Raw genomic sequence first — 12093 nt, 5'->3', positions numbered from 1 at the left:
ATCAGACCTAGATTAATAAGACTTAACATACAGAGTAATTGGTGAAACTTTTGTTTCTATGAATTAAAACTCTTTTTTGTATGCTAATATCACATCAATCTCATAACACTTCATAGATCTTGTTGTTAACGTTGTTTTGCGCTAATAGGCCATGCACGTGCCTAGTAGTTTATAAGTGCTCTAGAGATTATGCCACAATTTTATAGAAGCAGCCCCACTCCACACTTATATAGGTGATATCATGTATACTGTAATTTATATAGCATCCATAAGGGATATGAATATCATTAAGAGCTTTCATCTCATCCTCTCATTAATGTAGTCTAGCACTTCTCATACCATAGGAAGGGACAACAATAAATTGTGTTAGCAGAACTAACAAGTGACTTATTATTACTCATATGAACCTTTTTCATGGGATCTCCAATCACAAAGGTTGAGTTTCATTACTGTTAATTTCAAATTGGCTCAAGTCCCATTTCCCTTGATGTTTCATCTATTAGTTTTCTCCCTAAAGGTTTAGTAAGAGGATCGTCCAAATTCACTTCTGACTTCACATAGTCAATGGAAATAGTTCAATCTTTCAGTAGCTGCTTAATAACATTATGTCTTCGACGAATATGTCTATTCTAACCATTAAAAGTTTTATTCTTTGCAATGGTTATTGCCGCTTGGCAATCACAACACATTGATACAGATGATGTTGGTTTTATTCCTAACAAAATATTTACTAAGAGGTTTCTTAGCCACTCAGTTTGAGTTTCAACTAATTCCAGAGCAATAAACTATGACTCAATAGTGGATTTAGCAATGATATTTTGTTTGGTTAATTTCTAAGTAATTGCACCACTTCGTAGAGTGAATACATAACCACTGGTAAATTTTATCTCATCTGAATCTGAAATCCAGTTAGCATCACTGTATCATTCTAATACAACGGGAAATCCACTATATAAGATATCATAGTTCATGGTAACTCTCAAATATTTCATTAGTCTAACTAATACAGCCCAGTGATCAGCATAATTTATAAACATGCAATCAGAAGTTTTTAAACATATTTTTTAGGATTTGAAAGATTTATTTTAACAAGACACCCCATACTTTTCTTATAGGATATCATATTTTATAGATAACAAGCACATAATAAAACTTCCTCCCAAAGATGATTAGGTGAGGAGAAACTTATTAATAAAACATTCATCATTTCTTTTAATATTCTATTTTTTTTCCGCTACTCCATTAGATTCAAGTGAATAGGGTGAAGTAAATTCATGAATTATTTATTTTTTTCACAAAAGTCATTGAATAAAATATATTCTACACCTCTATATGATCTAATCATTTTTATTTTCCTATTTAATTGATTTTCTATTTTAGTTTTATACAATTAAAACATATCAAATACTTCATCTTTGTAAATATGAAAACTATTTATAGTGGAAAAACTGACCGTTATATATGATTATAAAATTTTTGGAATAATATAATAAAATTATAATTATAAAATTTAATATTATATTTAAATCTTATAAATAAAATATTTAATAATCATAAAATTTTTAATGATCATAAAATTTTTAAATTATAAAATTTTTAACAACCATAAAATCTTTAATAATTATAAAATTTTTAAAAATTATAAAATTTTTAACAACCATAAAAATCTTTAATAACCATAAAATCTTTCAAAATTTAAACTAATTTTACAATATAATTTATTTAAAATTTTATACATCTATTCACGCCACAAACTTTGCTTAATTAATTTTAACATACCCTATGATAATCTCAATCCAATTTTTTTCCTTTATCTCATTTAACATCATTGCTAAAATTATTAAATTATTTTGCATGTGCTGACATTGATACCGAATTGATGAAACATATATAAGCACTAATACACTTTTCCTTTTTCTTTAATAAATATTTCTATAGAAATTGTTGATTTCTTTTCTAATTAACATAAATTAATTATAAATATGCATAAAATAGCGTTCCCTTCTCGAGACTTCTAATAAAAAAACAAATACAGCTTATCACCATACACTGCCTCGCAAGTCGTTACCTCCACCGAATTCATGGCTTCGTAATCACCAAATCAACTTGGAAGACACAGTTGCCAATAAAATTATTAAATCAAATCCAACCAAATTTTAATAAAATTAATTTAAATAATTATAATTAAATTAAAAATAAATTTAAATTTTAAATATAATATTTATTATAAATTTAAATTTTTTATATAAAATATTTATTATTTGAATAAGTTTCTATAAATAATTAATTTAATATAAAAATATATATTTTATTATATTATTTATAAATATTTTTTTATAATTTATTTAAAAATTAAAATTTAAATATTTTTTTAAAAATATTAAATTTTTAAATAAAAATTAATAATAAAAATATTTTTATATAAATTATTAATTAAAATATATGAAACTAAATGAATTAAAATTTTATTTAAATAATAATAATCAAATTTAAGATGAATTCACATTATTTATATTAATTTTTAATTGAATTTAAAATAAATTTAAATTTTATTAATATAATCATTCAAATATTTTAAATTAATGATAAAATTTTAATATATGTAAAGATAAAGATAAGATTTTAAATTATTTTTTTGGAGTTTTATTGATACATTCACTAAAATTATGCAATTCAATAAAGTAAAAACAATATACATCATATATACATTGAAATTCGTAGATTTTTTCCATATTTCCTGCTTATTTTCTGCGCATAATGTTGTTTTTTTTGGGTTAAGTGTAAGAGGGGACACAGGGCTAGTTTTTGCATTTTTAGCCAGGTTAAGTGTAAGAGGGGACACAGGGCTAGTTTTTGCATTTTTAGCCAGGTTAAGTGTAAGAGGGGACACAGGGCTAGTTCTTGCATTTTTAGCCAGGTTTAGTGTGCAGCTTTTTCATTCAAGCCCAATCCCAACAAATAATTATACCGACTGATGATTAGAGAGGTAAAGTCGTAGAAATTAAATTATTTAAATTTAAATTTAATTTATACTTAAAATATTTGAATTTATTTTAAATTTTATTAAAAATTAATATAAATTATTCAAATTCATATTAAATTTAATTATTATTATGCAAATAAAATTTTAATTCATTTAGTCTTATATATTTTAATCAATAATTTATAAAAAAAAATATTTTTTAATAATAATTTTTATTTAAAAAATTTAATTTTTTAAAAAACATTTAAATTTCAATTTTTAACTAAAAAAATATAAAAAATTTTAAAAATATTATTATAAAATATATATATATATTAAATTTTTTGTTTATATAAACTGGTTCAAATAATAATTATTCTATAAATAAAATTCAAATTCAATTCAAATCCATAATATTATTTTTTAAATTTAAATCCGTTCTAAATTTAATTATAATTATCAAAACTCATTTTATTAAAATTTAGTAGAATCATATATGTAAAAATATTCAACTTGTTGCTATTCTAATAATAATATCATATAAAATTATTTATAAAATACAACAAATCAATAAGAAATAATAACTATATAAATATCATCTAATAATAAAAGAGTTAATTCTAAAAATATATTAATCGAATCATTTTTTTTAAAAAAAAATAATATTATATAATTAATATCTCTTATTAACTTGTTACATTATATAAATAATTCTACATAATACACGGCTTGGCTCTATAATTTTTCCAATCCCAAGAATCAACATTCATTCAAGAATGTAACAACTCTTCACGTCAGATATTGACAGCGCCAGAGACAATAGGTCAGAAGGAGAGTGGACAGGGACTCCACGTGGGCGCCTACCCAAAAAGCTTGATGATGGACCCCCTCCTCCTAGATTACAACCTCTCCCACGCCTTGTATATTTTATATTCCATGAGACTTAGGCAGCTAGCTAGCTATGATCTAGAAGCTGCTCATTAGAGTTGGTATAGTGTTAATTCTCAAAGAAAATAAAACAACAAAAGGAAATGGCAGCAATGAACCTTGAATCCTACCCCCCTGTGTTTCGCCAACAAAGCACAAGCCCTGAAGTTCAAGCTCACTCTCACAGCGATGATGTCGCCAAAGAATTTATTCAAGAGTTTCATTCTATCCCTGTTGTAGATCTCCAGTGTCTCAACCTGGACAAGCTTGCTGAAGCTTGTAAAAACTGGGGCTTGTTTCGTTTGGTCAACCATGGGATTCCTTTAACTCTTCTGAGACAACTTCAGGATCATTCCAAGAAGATTTTCTCTCTGTCTTTTGAATCCAAAAAAGCACTCGTGATCAGTAGCCCAATGTCCTACTTCTGGGGCACCCCTGCCCTTACCCCATCTGGGGATTCACTATCAAGAGGCTCCCAAAATATCAATTGGGTGGAAGGTTTCAATGTTCCTGTCAGTCAATTATCTCAGTTTCAAGCAAGAGATCCTACACTTGATTCTTTCAGGTACAGTTTTCAGCTTTCATTGTCTCGTTTCATGTATTGTTTTTGGAATTTTCAGATCTGAACAGTTCTTGAATTATATCATGCAATTCTCAAATAATTAAATTGGAATTCTAAAAATTAAATTTCAATTTCAACCATTTCCATCGCTGAATCCCTAAGGCCCATTTGATATTTTCTGATGCGTCAAATCCCTGTATCAATGGAAAGGCATTCCACTTGTTCTACTCATGGCCCAAAAAGAAACACTTTTTCTTTTCCTTTTTCTTTAACAAACTTTCTTCTTCTATGTGCTCCACTAGAATTTTGTTGGAAGAATATGGAAGGCACCTGACTAGAATTGCCACCACCATATTTGATGCAATGGCAAAAACTCTCAATCTGAATCCTGAGCAATCCAAGACTTACTTGTCAGAATCAACAGGATCCATACGTGTTTATCGATACCCTCGGTGCTCTTCAGCTAATGAGACATTTGGGATGGAAGCTCATACAGACAGCTCAGTGCTTTCTATATTGAACCAAGAACAAGTTGGTGGATTTGAACTTCTCAAGGATGATAAATGGCTCCAAATTGAGCCTATTCCTGAGACACTAGTTCTCAACCTTGGAGACATGTTGCAGGTTGTTGCTCTTCTTTTTTATTCATTCAATCTTCTTGTTCTTTGCGGTGTGTGATTAATTTTTTATTTTTTGATAATGTTTTTAATTAATATTTTTCATTCTTAGTAGGCCATAAGCAACGATGAATATAAGAGTGTTAAGCATAGAGTGAAGCCAAACAAATATGGGGAGCGATATTCAATCTGCTACTTCGTTTTCCCATCTGAAGGGAGTGTGATACAAAGCTCTAAGTACAAGCCTTTCACTTACAATGATTTTCGGGCACAAGTGCAACAAGACATAAGGACCATGGGGTTTAAGGTTGGGCTTGACAGGTTCAAGTTCAAGCAGATTGAGGCGGGTTAGGCAATTATTAGCTTTATTCTTCTTTCTTTGTTCTTTCATTTTCCCATGTTTTTTTTCTAGTAGTGATGTGTGTTGCATCATTCATTCTGAAACAGAGCCAGCTGCAAGCTGAAACAAGCAACGGAGAAGATGAAGGTGTTTGATTCCTCTTGTCCCGTATCCTACTATGCAGGGAAAGGAGAAGCGACCTTCAGTTGATGGAGGGAAGCGCCTCTTGCAGGAGAAAATACATAACAATAAGCTGCCTTCTATCTGTATACAAGCCAATCTGCTAGGCTAGCCAGGGAGAGGCATAATGTAGTGATGATTCCAAAATGTCAAGCAAAACTATTTAATCCCTTTTTCTTTATCAAAGTTAAGCAGGATTTCATTAACAAATTAGAAAATTTACTATTTGCGAAAATTTATTAATTAATCTCTTTAGTTGAATGATTAATTAATTGATTTTTTAAATTATCTGAAACGTTTTAATATATTTGAAACCTTTGACTAAAAAAAGTGAGCGGAAGTTTTGAGAGAAAATGCTTGATTATTCTCATCAAACCAATTAGGGTATATATATTACTTATAAGAGTACATACTAGATAAGAAAATAAATTAATTTCTTAATTATAGTGTAATTATATTCCAATCACATCACACAATCATTTCACTATTTTTTTTTTTGAAATGGGGATTGGGGATTGGGAATTGGGAGAGTAGAACCTGAGATCTAAATTTATTCAGATGCACTTATCACCAGCCTAAATCTGTGAGTTATCATATTCCTAATTATCACTACGAATCTAGGCTATTTACAAAAATAATCTCAACATACAGAAATAATCTCAATACTCTCCCTCAAGCTGGAGCGTACATATCATATGCTCCAAGCTTGTTACAAATATACTCTATTCGTGATCCTCGAAGTGGTTTTGTGAACACATCAGCTAGCTGATCATTTGAGTTGACAAAGTTAGTAGAAATGCATCCGGACTCAATCTTTTGCTTGATAAAATGGCAATCCCCCTCTATATGCTTCGTCCTCTCATGAAAAACTAGATTTGATGCAATATGGAGGGCAGCTTGATTATCACATATCAATTTCATTTGACCAGTATCGCTATATTTCAATTCCTGAAGGAGTTGCCTCAATCAAATGAGTTCGCATGTTGCTAAAGCCATAACTCGATATTCTGCTTCTACACTTGATCTTGCAACCACACTCTGTTTTTTACTTTTCCAGGATATAAGATTCCCTCCAATCACAATACAATATCCTGAAGTAGATCGTCTATCTGAAGGGGAACTTGCCCAATCTACATCAAAATAGCCAACAATTTGTGAGTGATCATTATCCTCATAAAATAGTCCTTGTCCTGAAACTCCGTTGACATACCTAAGAATGCGAATGACCGTATTCCTGTGACTATTGTATGGATTTTGAAGAGATTGACTAACCACACTTACAGCAAGGAAAATATTTGGTCGAGTGATAATGAGATAATTAAGCTTACCGATCAATCTTCTATATCTAGCAGGATCTTTAAATGGCTCCCCATGTTCAGGAACCAGTTTGACATTTTGATCCATGGGAGTATCCACATGTCTACAGTCTAGCATGCATGTTTCTTCTAATATGTCCAAAACATATTTTCATTGAGAAATTGTGATACCTGTTTTGGATTGTGCCACTTCAATCCCCAAGAAATATTTCAGTTTTCCAAGGTCTTTTGTTTGAAAATGATTGAATAAATGTTACTTAAGTTGAGAGATTCCATCATAATCATTTCCTTTAATGACAATATCATTAATATAGACTACCAAGTAAATGCATCTATCGCCATTATGTCAAAAAATTATGGAATGATCAGAATCACTTCGAGACATTCCAAACTATTGAACTATAGTGCTGAATCGTCCGAACCATACTGTTGGAGACTGTTTTAGACCATACAATGAGCGTTAAAGACAACATACTAACCCTGACTCCCCCTGAGCAACAAACCCAAGAGATTGCTCCTCTCCAATTAAAGTAATTGAATCTAGGTCTTGAGATTTATTGGTAGGTTGTGGAAGCAGACCTTCTTCATTAGATTGGGCAAGATGAGTTGCTGACTTGCCAGTATTATCAGGTAGATTAGGTCGTGGTGGTCGGCTATGTAGTGCCCAACATGCATCCCGTGTGTGACCTTTCTTATCACAATAAGAGTAATGAAACTTCTTCCCTTTACCTTTGTGATTGCCTCCTTGTCCTTGATTTCCTTGCACAGCCAAAACTGAGGATTCCATATTTGTAGTGCCACTCTTACTGAGGAAAATACGTAAGAGCCTAGCTGACAATCTTCTAAAGTTGGAATAACTGAACTAGTCAAAATTTGATTTTTCACAGAGCAAAGGTCATATCACAATCCAATTAATGCCAAAACCATAAAAAATTTATCATGTTGTTCTTCTTGCGCATCAATATCATCAGTAAGGGGCATAAGAGAATTAAATTCATCTTTCAGAGTTTCTACTTGAAACAAGTAACTAGCCATATCCTGATGATTTTGTTGTAAGTGAACCATATCCGACACAACCTCGTAGATGCGTTGTATATTATTAGTATACAATGTTTTGGTCTCAGTCCAAACTTTACAACAAGTTTTGCAAGATTGAAACAAAACAAACAATTTTGGATCTAATGAATGCCATAAAAGACTACATAGTTGAGCATCAATCTTAACCCAGTTGGGTCTATCAATAGCAGTAATATCAGTGGCATTTTTTGTTAAATGATCATCATACCATTGTCCTATAAACCATAATTCTACGGATGCAGTCCAAGACACATAATTATTACTCTCTTGCAACTTCACTGTAACAATTGAAAAAGAAGGTTTAAGGGACTCAGAACCTGTATTGAGGGTGTTTTGCTTTTCAGACATGTCGAGAGAGATTCTGAAACAACAAGGGATCGAGTAGGGACTTGAATCTGCCAAAAAAAGAGCTGAATCTGCCAAGAAAAAAGGATCCACGCCGTGAACAGTAAATCCGACATTACTATTCACAAAGGGCATGTGAAGGAGAGCTGAATCAGTCGGTCAGACATACTGGACTGGAGTCACCATCGCCGGATGATGCAGGAGGAAGAATAGCAGGCGTGAAACGGTCGCCAGAAAAGAGTGCACGCGCTGGCGTGTGGCCGGAGACGAGTTGATTAGGGCGGCGCGTGGAGGCGCATGGGGCCAGATCTGAAGGTGGTGCTTCATTGGAAAGTAGATCGAACGCCGACGTGGAGAATGGACTGGGTAGTGAGACTAACTGATTTTCAGAAAGTCACCAAAGCAAGGTGGTAAATCTATCACTCATAAGTGAACCAAGTTTTTTGGTTTTGATACCATAAAACCTTTGATGAAAAAGAAAGAGAAAGCAAAAGTTTTGAGAGAAAATGCTTGATTATTTCATCAAGCCAATTAGGGTATATATACTATTTACAAGAGTATTGTAATACCCGGCTAGACTCCGGTATCGGAATTCCTACCGTCCGGTGGAATCTCGGGTGTCGGAGACCTCTAGAAGGGTAAAACCATGTTTTTATAAAATGTTTTAATGTGTTTTATGTTTTTAATCAAGAAAGAAATGAGTTTTTGCATGAAAATAGCCTTGGAGGAAAATTCAGGTTCGGCCGCCGAACCTCAAGTTCGGCCGCCGAACATGCATGCCTTCGGGAGCGCTATTAGGCCCCCGAAAGCATAAGTGAGGGAAGTCCAGGTTCGGCCGCCGAACCTTATGTTCGGCCGCCGAACATGGCATGCATGCGGAGGCACGTTCAGCTCCCGAATGTGGCCTGGCCAGCCACCTATAAAGGGGTCCCTTAGCCGAAAACGGGCGAGCTTTTCCCCTATTTTCGGCCAAGGTGAGCTCTCCGCCGCCCCTCACCGATCTTGAGTTTCTTCCTTCAAATCTTTCACGATTTTCACTAGTTTTCACTTTGTTTTGAAGATTTTCGAGTATAAAACAAGTTTTGGAGCTTTGAGGTTCAAGGAACTCAATCTCTCCCATCTCCGAGCTAGGGTCGTTTTTCTCTCGATCTTCAAGAGGTAAGGGCCGATCTTGAGCTCACTATGTGTTTTAAACAAGTTTTAAGTTGATTCATGGGGTAGAAATGAATGTTTATGTTAGTTGAGAATTGTTAGGTTTTATGTGTTTTATGGACAATGTATGTTGGATATGCATGTTTGATGTGTTGTAGATGGGGTTTAGGATAGTTTGAAGCCCCTAGGAGTTAATGTATGCATCTATGCATGTTTTGGATGAGTTGAATGCTTGATTAAAGGTTCGGGAGGCATTTGTGCATGTTGGAGCTGAGTTTCTGCCACTTTGGAGAAACTTAGGTTCGGCCGCCGAAGGAACTTTCGGCCGCCGAACCCGCTTGTGGAGGCAGCCTTCGGCTGCTGAAGCCTGCCCCCAAAAGAGGACTTTCGTCTCTGGAGGGCAGTTTTGGCCGTCGAAAGTGCCGCCGAACATGCATGAGTTTCGTCTCTGTCTGAGAGTTTCGGCCGCCGAAGGTGCCACCGAACCTGCCTGACTTTCGGCTCTGGAGGGAATTTCAGCCGCCGAACCTGCCGCCGAAAGTGCCCTGTCCAGCCCTCCTTTGCATGTTTTTCTATGATTGTTTCATGATGGTCTAGGGGGTTTTTGGGGAGTAGTTTAGAGTTATGTTCATGTATGTTTGGTCCCTCATTTGAGTCCACCTGTGTAGTGTAATACCCGGCTAGACTCCGGTATCGAAATTCCTACCGTCCGGTGGAATCTCGGATGTCGGAAGCCTCTAGTAGGGTAGAAACATGTTTTCTTAAAATGTTTTAAGGTATTTCATGGTTTTAAGTATGAAAATTTAATGAGTTTTCGCATGAAAAGTCTTTGGAGGAAAACCTAGGTTCGGCCGCCGAAAGTCAAGTTTGGCCGCCGAACATGCATGCGTTTTGGAGGCACGTTAGGCCCCCGAAAGCATGAGTGAGGGAAGTTCAGGTTCGGCCGCCGAAAGTCAAGTTCGGCCGCCGAACATGGCATGCATGCGGAAGCACTTTCGGCCCCCGAACGTGGCCTGGTCAGCCACTATAAAAGGGTCACTTGGCCGAAATGGGCGAGCTTTCTCCCATTTTCGGCCACAGCTAGCTTCCGACCTCCCTCTTCCAAATCTAGTGTTCTTCCTTCAAATCCCCACCATTTTTCTTGAGTTTTAAGCTTGCATTGAAGGTTTTGAACTTTTGAAACAAGTTTTGGAGCTTTGGGAACTCAGGAGCTCATTTGCTTGGATCTCCGAGTTTAGGTCGTCTCTCTCTCGATCTTCAAGAGGTAAGAGCCGATCTTAAGCTCATTGTATGTTTTAAGTAAGTTTTAAGTTGTTTTATGGGTAGAATGGCATGTATAGGGTTGTATGAGTTTTTAAGCAAATGTTATGTTTTTGAACAATGTGGCATGTTTGAAGTGTTGTAGTTGGGGTATTTGATAGTTTGAGACCCCTAGGTGTGATGTATGATGTGTATGTATGTTTTAGAACAAGTTTATGCATGATTGGTTAGTTTTGGAGGCAAATGTGCATAAAGGAGCCAAGTTTCTGCCCTTTGGCAGAAACCAGGTTCGGCAGCCGAAGGCACTTTCGGCCGCCGAACATGGCTGGGGAGGCAGGCCTTTCGGCTGCCGAAGTTGCCCCCGAAAGGAGACTTTCGTCTCTGTCTGGGACTTTCGGCCGCCGAAGGTGCCGCCGAACATGCATGAGTTTCGCCTCTGTCTGGGAGTTTCGACCGCCGAAGGTGCCGCCGAACTTGCCTGACTTTCGGCTCTGGAGGGACTTTCGGCCGCCGAACCTGCCGCCGAAAGTGCCCTGTCCAGCCATTTCTTGCATGTTTTTATGTAGTTGTTTTATGATGTTTTAGGGGGTTTTTGGGGAGTATATTAGAGTTATCTTTATGTATGTTTGGTCCCTCATTGGAGTCCACCTGTGTAGGTTCGGACCCGAGGAACCGAGGACCTCAGCAGTGAGCCAGCTGCTACAGAGTTTGTCAGAGCTAGCTAGAGGTGAGTGGAATAAACCTTAAGTTTTAAAATAAATGAAATATGAATTTTGAGCATGATCCATGCATCACGAATGCCATGAGATATGGTATGGAAGTCCAGGTTGTACCCATTCTACGTCCCTGGCACGATGTAAGAGAAAGTCCAGGTTGTACCCATTCTACGTCCCTGGCACATTGGTATGTTATGATATGTTATGATAAGGGAAAGACCGGTTGTACCCATTCTACGTCCCGGCACAGTTGGACTATGTAGAGGACTATTGGTGACAATACCATCCGAGATGTGATTAGCTGTGATGTGTTGCATTTCATGAAAGCATGAAATTTTAATATATGATTTCACTATTCTGCTCACTGGGCTTTGTAGCTCACCCCTCTCCCCTAACCCCAGATGTGCAGGTACAGGGTAGACCAGGAGGTTAGCCAGAGTTTTGAAGTTTGTGTATGTAATAGTTAGATTGTGGACATGACAGTTGTATTATAATGTAATGTAAGAGATTTCAGTATATTATGTAATGAGATTTATTGAGGTTATAGATGTGCTTGACTCTATGAGTATTGTTATCCCTTTGATACATGATCTATGGTTATGTTTTATAATGTTTTTGAAAGCCAACTCATCTCATGTT

At 35.2% G+C, this 12093-nt stretch overlaps 2 protein-coding genes across 3 annotated transcripts; one reads left to right on the top strand and one right to left on the bottom strand.

Moving 5' to 3' along the window:
- Window positions 1-3905: 3905 nt before the first annotated feature.
- On the top strand, window positions 3906-5843 carry LOC110610760 (gibberellin 2-beta-dioxygenase 8). 2 transcript variants are annotated; one of them, XM_021750824.2, is made up of 4 exons: window positions 3906-4454; window positions 4754-5075; window positions 5184-5405; window positions 5516-5843. In XM_021750824.2, exons 1-4 carry the CDS (start codon window positions 3994-3996, stop codon window positions 5561-5563), a joined length of 1053 nt encoding a protein of 350 aa, XP_021606516.1. In that variant the 5' UTR covers window positions 3906-3993; the 3' UTR covers window positions 5564-5843. The 2 variants fall into 2 exon arrangements, with proteins under 2 accessions (XP_021606516.1, XP_021606517.1); XM_021750825.2 differs by having other exon boundaries at window positions 3907-4454; window positions 5184-5415.
- A 711-nt stretch (window positions 5844-6554) lies between these two features.
- LOC122723318 (uncharacterized mitochondrial protein AtMg00810-like) lies at window positions 6555-6992 on the bottom strand. The gene has a single exon (XM_043955115.1). It carries the CDS (start codon window positions 6990-6992, stop codon window positions 6555-6557), a length of 438 nt encoding a protein of 145 aa, XP_043811050.1.
- Between the last annotated feature and the right edge of the window lie 5101 nt (window positions 6993-12093).

The sequence above is a fragment of the Manihot esculenta genome, chromosome 3, assembly GCF_001659605.2.
Source record: "Manihot esculenta cultivar AM560-2 chromosome 3, M.esculenta_v8, whole genome shotgun sequence".
NCBI classification, from domain to species: Eukaryota; Viridiplantae; Streptophyta; class Magnoliopsida; order Malpighiales; family Euphorbiaceae; genus Manihot; species Manihot esculenta.
This window is presented reverse-complemented; position numbering and strand designations above follow the sequence as displayed.